The 9040-nt window shown below is 43.5% G+C and overlaps 1 protein-coding gene across 1 annotated transcript in view; it reads left to right on the top strand.

Moving 5' to 3' along the window:
- Positions 1-2651: 2651 nt before the first annotated feature.
- LOC128702003 (alkaline phosphatase) overlaps positions 2652-9040 on the top strand; it is a 159487-nt gene continuing 153098 nt past the window's right edge. The window contains exon 1 of the mRNA XM_053796016.2: positions 2652-3092. Coding sequence (XP_053651991.2) covers positions 2996-3092 — 97 coding nt within the window. The 5' untranslated portion in view covers positions 2652-2995. The remainder of the gene's footprint in view (positions 3093-9040) is intronic.

Below are 9040 nucleotides of genomic sequence, written 5' to 3'. Positions count from 1 at the left end.
CCGGGGTATGGTTTGTGCCAAGTATGTTTATTGTGGTACAATTATAAATAAATGGAATTGTCATACCTAGTAACATGTATGTAATATACCTAGGATAAACCCATAGAAACAGTCAAACGAAGTGACTTTCATCCACTAAGGTTCTACTATTATCGCATTACTTAAAGCCTCAATTGTGTGAATATCATTTACTGTAAAAGGAGGTGCAATAGGAATAAAGTGAAATGAATTATTTATACATAAATATTAAATAGAGAGGATCAGAGGAGTGTTAACTATAGAAGAAATCTCTTATTTTAACTAGTTTAGCCCCTCATACACTTCTCTGCATGGCACTTTACCTAACACCAACTAGCCGATCGATCCCATCCATTGCCCGTTCATCTTTCTACAGCTGCACTTGTGGCTTGTTCATAACGATGGTTTTAACTCTTGCTGAGCACATGTGTACGGAGCACCTGGCGTTCTCTCACTAGGTGGAGTCTTGCCTCACCCTCAACAGGGGAGAGTAGAGCCCCTGGAACTCATTCATCACGTGAATATTCCCAAACACACTACAAGTGAGAGTAGAGCCCCTGGAACTCGCTCATCACGCGAGTATTCCCACACACTTACCAGGCGAGTGTTGAGCCCCTGGAACTCACGTGAGTCTTGCCTCGCACAATCTGGAATAAATCCACACTATAAATCCCTCTAGCAGAGTCGTTCTCAACAGTTACATTTTTTAATTGAACAAAACTGGGAATATCCACAATATGTTGCCACTGTGTTCAGTGTGACTACACTGTGTTCAGTGTGACAACTACACTGTGTTCAGTGTGACGACTACACTGTGTTCAGTGTGACGACTACACTGTGTTCAGTGTGACGACTACACTGTGTTCAGTGTGACGACTACACTGTGTTCAGTGTGACGACTACACTGTGTTCAGTGTGACGACTACACTGTGTTCAGTGTGACTACACTGTGTTCAGTGTGACAACTACACTGTTCAGTGTGACTACACTGTGTTCAGTGTGACAACTACAGTATGTACAGTGTGACAACTACAGTGTGTGCAGTGTGACAACTACACTGTGTTCAGTGTGACTACACTGTGTTCAGTGTGACGACTACACTGTGTTCAGTGTGACAACTACACTGTGTTCAGTGTGACGACTACACTGTGTTCAGTGTGACGACTACACTGTGTTCAGTGTGACGACTACACTGTGTTCAGTGTGACGACTACACTGTGTTCAGTGTGACGACTACACTGTGTTCAGTGTGACAACTACAGTGTGTGCAGTGTGACAACTACAGTGTGTGCAGTGTGACAACTACAGTGTGTGCGGTGTGACAACTACAGTGTGTGCAGTGTGACAACTACAGTGTGTGCAGTGTGACAACTACAGTGTGTGCAGTGTGACGACTACAGTGTGTGCAGTGTGACGACTACAGTGTGTGCAGTGTGACAACTACAGTGTGTGCAGTGTGACAACAATGTGTGAGAAAGGAATGGTTGGAGTGGAAATTGCCTATCAACTTCTATGTCTGACTGAGCTGTTTTAGACTAACATGTTCTAAATAATGTGATCTGGAATATTTGGAAATATAAACACATATGCAGTATAATGTGATCCTTTATTGACAACGTTTCGCCCACACAGTGGTCTTTTTCATGGGGTGGAAGGTATGCGAGCATTTATAGTCAGGTTCAGAATGTTGGGGTCAGGTGGAGAATGCTGCATCTGATGATCTACCGAGTGGGGTTATAGAGTCTAAAATCTTGGGTAGCTTGGATGGGAGATTGGATAAGTTGTGAGCAGACCTTCTGCAGTGTTCTTCCATTCTTATGTTCTTATGTGGGATAGCTATGAAGAAGTTTCTTGGCAAGTGGTTCAGCTATGTTATAGAAGCCATTGTCCTGGTTGAAGTTGTTGGATATATAGATAAGCGATGATTCCAGGATTCTTCAGTATTGAGTGTTGTCTTCTGTGGCGATAAGTCTTGAGTTTCTGTAGTTTATTAAATGGTTGGGTGAATTACGGTGTTGTGCACAGGCATTCCTTGTATCGTCAGACCTGCTTGCGTATTGGTGTTCTGAAATACGTGTTTGGAGGTCTCTTGATGTTTCGCCCACATACAATTTGCTGCAGTCATTACAAGGGATTATGTATACCCCTGCAGAGAGTGGAAGCTTGTCCTGTCTATTACTGGTAATGTTCTTGATAGTCGTGGTTGTGGAGGTAGATACTTGGAATGAGGTATTGGAAAAGATGTTGGAGACGTGTTTGGCAATGGAGTTGGTGGGGAGGACTATGTATCTCTTCTCGGCAGTGTCTTCTCTGGGTGTGTTGAAGATGTTTAATGCCCGTCGTCTGCAGTCTCTGATGAAGTGACGAGGATAGTGGAGTTTGGAAAATACTTGTTCAATTATAGTGCATTCTTCCTCAAGAAACTCATTGCTGCAGATTCTGAGTGCACGCAGGAAGAAGCCTATAATTACATTTCCATTGTGTCTATAATTATATTTCCATTGTGTCGGCATTTTATACCATTTATTTCCGATCTGGAATCTTTACTCTCACCATACCCTGATTTTCTCAGTTATAAATAAACAAATAAGATTTTTATTGTTACAGGAAGAGCAAGATCCTTGTGTTACACCTGACAGAGGAGCAAGATCCTTGTGTTACACCTGACAGAGGACCAAGATCCTTGTGTTACACCTGACAGAGGAGCAAGATCCTTCTGTTACACCTGACAGAGGAGCAAGATCCTTGTGTTACACCTGACAGAGGAGCAAGATCCTTGTGTTACACCTGACAGAGGAGCAAGATCCTTGTTGCACGTGGCGTAGGAGCAAGATCTTTGTTGCTTGTGACGGAGGAATAAGATCTTTGTGTTGCACGTGACGTAAGGGCAAAATCCTTGTGTAACAAGTAACGGAGGAGCAAGATAACACGGGAACAAAATCCTACCGCCATAAAAGGAGGAGTAGGACTAGCGAAGATGATGTCAGCATGGTACATGGTGATGGCTGTGCTGGTGGTCACTGTGACTTGCACCTCGGCTGTCGTCTTCCCACCGCCTGCTGCCAACGAGGCAGGTGAGTCGTGCTCTCCTCAGAGGAAAAGAACTAAATATTTGTTTCCTTATTTGTCTTCTTATACAGGAGGTCACTATTTCTTCCCTAGACAGGTCAGTTTCTTTCCTAGACAGGTCACTATTACTTTCCTAGACAGGTCACTGTTTCCTGGACAGGTCATTATTTCTCTCCTAGACAGGTACATGTTGTCTTGCTTGCATAATTCTAGCTATCCTTGACAGGTGAGTCACTCCAGTCACAATAAGTATCTAATCTGGTTTATTTTTCTTCTCGACTTCTCTGATCACTACTGTTGACAACTATTTGGTAATTATGTACATTTTAGCTAGTAATTATAAATGTATTGCACTAGCTAACTTAGAGTCAGCGGGATAAATTTGGTTATGTAATTTAGACGATATCTCATTATTGATGTCAGTATGTGATTGTATTTTATATGTAAGACTGTATATTAAAGAGATAACACTGCAGATCTTAGGTGGATGTCAGTGACATGTGCAGTCTGCCGCTGTCAGCGAGATTCTGCTTATAGCCCTCTTAACTGCTCCACCTTCCAGTCCTAAACTGCTTCACCTTCCAGTCTTATACTGTTCCACCTTCCAGTCTTATACTGTTCCACCTTGCAGTCTTATACTGTTCCACCTTCCAGTCTTATACTGCTCCACCTTGCAGTCTTATACTGCTCCACCTTCCAGTCGTATACTGCTCCACCTTCCAGTCTTATACTGTTCCACCTTGCAGTCTTATACTGCTCCACCTTCCAGTCTTATACTGTTCCACCTTCCAGTCGTATACTGCTCCACCTTCCAGTCTTATACTGTTCCACCTTCCAGTCTTATACTGCTCCACCTTCCAGTCTTATACTGCTCCACCTTCCAGTCTTATACTGTTCCACATTCCAGTCTTATACTGCTCCACCTTCCAGTCGTATACTGCTCCACCTTCCAGTCTTATATTGCTCCACCTTCCAGTCTTATACTGTTCCACCTTCCAGTCTTATACTGCTCCACCTTCCAGTCTTACACTGCTCCACCTTCCAGTCTTATACTGTTCCACCTTCCAGTCTTATACTGCTCCACCTTCCAGTCGTATACTGCTCCACCTTCCAGTCTTATATTGCTCCACCTTCCAGTCTTATACTGTCCCACCTTCCAGTCTTATACTGCTCCACCTTCCAGTCTTATACTGCTCCACCTTCCAGTCTTATACTGCTCCACCTTCCAGTCTTATACTGCTCCACCTTCCAGTCGTATACTGCTCCACCTTCCAGTCTTATATTGCTCCACCTTCCAGTCTTATACTGTTCCACCTTCCAGTCTTATACTGCTCCACCTTCCAGTCTTATACTGCTCCACCTTCCAGTCTTATACTGTTCCACCTTCCAGTCTTATACTGCTCCACCTTCCAGTCGTATACTGCTCCACCTTCCAGTCTTATATTGCTCCACCTTCCAGTCTTATACTGTTCCTCCTTCCAGTCTTATACTGCTCCACCTTCCAGTCTTATACTGCTCCACCTTCCAGTCTTATACTGTTCCACCTTCCAGTCTTATACTGCTCCACCTTCCAGTCTTATACTGTTCCACCTTCCAGTCTTATATTGCTCCACCTTCCAGTCTTATACTGTTCCACCTTCCAGTCTTATACTGCTCCACCTTCCAGTCTTATACTGCTCAACCTTCCAGTCTTATACTGCTCCACCTTCCAGTCTTATACTGCTCCACCTTCCAGTCTTATACTGTTCCACCTTCCAGTCTTATATTGCTCCACCTTCCAGTCTTATACTGCTCCACCTTCCAGTCTTATACTGCTCCACCTTCCACTCTTATACTGCTCCACCTTCCAGTCTTATACTGCTCCACCTTCCAGTCTTATACTGCTCCACCTTCCAGTCTTATACTGCTCCACCTTCCAGTCTTATACTGCTCCACCTTCCAGTCTTATACTGCTCCACCTTCCAGTCTTATACTGCTCCACCTTCCAGTCTTATACTGCTCCACCTTCCAGTCTTATATTGCTCCACCTTCCAGTCTTATACTGCTCTACCTTGCAGTCTTATACTGCTCTACCTTCCAGTCTTATATTGCTCCACCTTCCAGTCTTATACTGCTCCACCTTCCAGTCTTATACTGCTCCACCTTGCAGTCTTATACTGCTCCACCTTCCAGTCTTATACTGTTCCACCTTCCAGTCTTATACTGTTCCACCTTCCAGTCTTATATTGCTCCACCTTCCAGTCTTATACTGCTCCACCTTCCAGTCTTATACTGCTCCACCTTCCAGTCTTATACTGCTCCACCTTCCAGTCTTATACTGCTCCACCTTCCAGTCTTATACTGCTCCACCTTCCAGTCTTATACTGCTCCACCTTCCAGTCTTATACTGCTCCACCTTCCAGTCTTATACTGCTCCACCTTCCAGTCTTATACTGCTCCACCTTCCAGTCTTATATTGCTCCACCTTCCAGTCTTATACTGCTCTACCTTGCAGTCTTATACTGCTCCACCTTCCAGTCTTATATTGCTCCACCTTCCAGTCTTATACTGCTCCACCTTCCAGTCTTATACTGCTCCACCTTGCAGTCTTATACTGCTCCACCTTCCAGTCTTATACTGTTCCACCTTCCAGTCTTATACTGTTCCACCTTCCAGTCGTACACTGCTCCACCTTCGTCTTATACTGCTCCACCTTCCAGTCTTATACTGCTCCACCTTCCAGTCTTATATTGCTCCACCTTCCAGTCTTATATTGCTCCACCTTCCAGTCTTATACTGCTCTACCTTGCAGTCTTATACTGCTCTACCTTGCAGTCTTATACTGCTCCTCCTTCCAGTCTTATACTGCTCCACCTTCCAGTCTTATATTGCTCCACCTTCCAGTCTTATATTGCTCCACCTTCCAGTCTTATACTGCTCTACCTTGCAGTCTTATACTGCTCCACCTTCCAGTCTTATATTGCTCCACCTTCCAGTCTTATACTGCTCCACCTTCCAGTCTTATACTGCTCCACCTTCCAGTCTTATATTGCTCCACCTTCCAGTCTTATACTGCTCCACCTTCCAGTCTTATACTGCTCCACCTTCCAGTCTTATACTGCTCCACCTTCCAGTCTTATACTGCTCCACCTTCCAGTCTTATACTGCTCCACCTTCCAGTCTTATACTGCTCCACCTTCCAGTCTTATACTGCTCCACCTTCCAGTCTTATATTGCTCCACCTTCCAGTCTTATACTGCTCCACCTTCCAGTCTTATACTGCTCCACCTTCCAGTCTTATACTGCTCCACCTTGCAGTCTTATACTGCTCCACCTTCCAGTCGTATACTGTTCCACCTTCCAGTCTTATACTGCTCCACCTTCCAGTCTTATACTGCTCCACCTTCCAGTCTTATACTGCTCCACCTTCCAGTCTTATACTGCTCCACCTTCCAGTCTTATACTGCTCCACCTTCCAGTCTTATACTGCTCCACCTTCCAGTCTTATACTGCTCCACCTTCCAGTCTTATACTGCTCCACCTTGCAGTCTTATACTGCTCCACCTTCCAGTCGTATACTGTTCCACCTTCCAGTCTTATACTGCTCCACCTTCCAGTCTTATACTGCTCCACCTTCCAGTCTTATACTGCTCCACCTTCCAGTCTTATACTGCTCCACCTTCCAGTCTTATACTGCTCCACCTTCCAGTCTTATACTGCTCCACCTTCCAGTCTTATACTGTTCCACCTTCCAGTCTTATACTGTTCCACCTTCCAGTCTTATACTGTTCCACCTTCCAGTCTTATACTGCTCCACCTTCCAGTCTTATACTGCTCCACCTTCCAGTCTTATACTGCTCCACCTTCCAGTCTTATACTGTTCCACCTTCCAGTCTTATACTGTTCCACCTTCCAGTCTTATACTGCTCCACCTTCCAGTCTTATACTGCTCCACCTTCCAGTCTTATACTGCTCCACCTTCCAGTCTTATACTGCTCCACCTTCCAGTCTTATACTGCTCCACCTTGCAGTCTTATACTGCTCCACCTTGCAGTCTTATACTGCTCCACCTTGCAGTCTTATACTGCTCCACCTTCCAGTCTTATACTGCTCCACCTTGCAGTCTTATACTGCTCCACATTGCAGTCTTATACTGCTCCACCTTCCAGTCTTATACTGTTCCACCTTCCTGTTTAAAGGAACTTGTGGAAAAGGACATTTGTGAACAGTTCTTGCCTATATATACCCATCCTTCTCTCCTTTTCGTTAGTGTGACTTTGTAAATGGTCCAAATCGGACCGAAACGTCGTCGTAAGCTCCTCTCTTCTATGTGCGGGTTATTTGTGTATTGTTCCAGTCACGGTATTGTGCCTTTTTTGTTATTTATTAAGAGAACATTTCTTCACGAGTGGCATCGTCAGTTTCAAGATGAAGTCTCTCGTGTTCGAAACGTTTCCTTTAATAAATATCCACAAGTGTCCACAAATGTCCTTGTCCTCAGTTGAACTGTATCACTAAAACGCTTAAAACCTGCAACTGGTTTATTACGCTTAGTATCGCACTTAGACGAGTCAACACAGCTGCTTACAGCAACTTCATGACTCGACGTGTCTCGTTCACCAGGGATGCTGGTGATTATCAACATGTTGGATATTGTGCAAGAAAGGTATAAAATACCGACAATATGAAAGTTAAGACACATGTGCAACATCTGGATATCTTTATTGTAGACGTTTCGCCATCCAGTGGCTTTATCAATACAGATTCTAGGACATAATAGGAAGACAGTAGAACTATATACAAAAGATGAGGTAATCAGTCCCACCACGATGCTGTGAACACTAACTCCAAGGCCGAGGGACTGATTACCTCATCTTTTGTATATATTTCTACTGTCTTCCTATTATGTCCTAGAATCTGTATTGATAAAGCCACTGGATGGCGAAACGTCTACAATAAAGATATCCAGATGTTGCACATGTGTCTTAACTTTCATGTTGGATATTAATGAATGTCTTAAGAGGGAATTAAGTATATAGAAGTATTATGTGGAATATAGTGTATATTTTGGACATATATTTTATTGTTGCAGCTGGGTTTACTAGCTCTGTGATAATAGTCACTATTGCTATTTTTCCAAGTGGATCAATCTGATTAATATTACTCTAAGTTAGACCTAAAATAACATTATAGGCACTGGTCAGCTTAGACAAAGAGGTCAATTTGAATTTGACTGATTAATCATTGAGGGCGTCTTCAGCAAGTGACTGCATTTAAACATGAACGACAGATTATTGTCGTGTATCCGGTAGTAAACTAACTTTTACACTAGCAATTGTGTCTTACTGGTACAATCACTGTGCTGTATCCAGCAGTAAACTAACTCTTACACTTGCAGATGTGTCTTACTGGTACAATCACTGTGCTGTATCCAGCAGTAAACTAACTCTTACACTTGCAGATGTGTCTTACTGGTACAATCACTGTGCTGTATCCAGCAGTAAACTAACTCTTACACTTGCAGTTGTGTCTTACTGGTACAATCACTGTGCTGTATCCAGCAGTAAACTAACTCTTACACTTGCAGATGTGTCTTACTGGTACAATCACTGTGCTGTATCCAGCAGTAAACTAACTCTTACACTTGCAGATGTGTCTTACTGGTACAATCACTGTGCTGTATCCAGCAGTAAACTAACTCTTACACTTCCAGATGTCTTACTGGTACAATCACTGTGCTGTATCCAGCAGTAAACTAACTCTTACACTTCCAGATGTCTTACTGGTACAATCACTGTGCTGTATCCAGCAGTAAACTAACTCTTACACTTGCAGATGTCTTACTGGTACAATCACTGTGCTGTATCCAGCAGTAAACTAACTCTTACACTTGCAGATGTCTTACTGGTACAATCACTGTGCTGTATCCAGCAGTAAACTAACTCTTACACTTCCAGATGTGTCTTACTGGTAC

Source organism: Cherax quadricarinatus, chromosome 77 (assembly GCF_038502225.1).
Source record: "Cherax quadricarinatus isolate ZL_2023a chromosome 77, ASM3850222v1, whole genome shotgun sequence".
NCBI lineage: Eukaryota > Metazoa > Arthropoda > Malacostraca > Decapoda > Parastacidae > Cherax > Cherax quadricarinatus.
The sequence above is the reverse complement of the archived record's forward strand: the minus strand, read 5'-3'. Positions and strand labels throughout refer to the sequence as shown.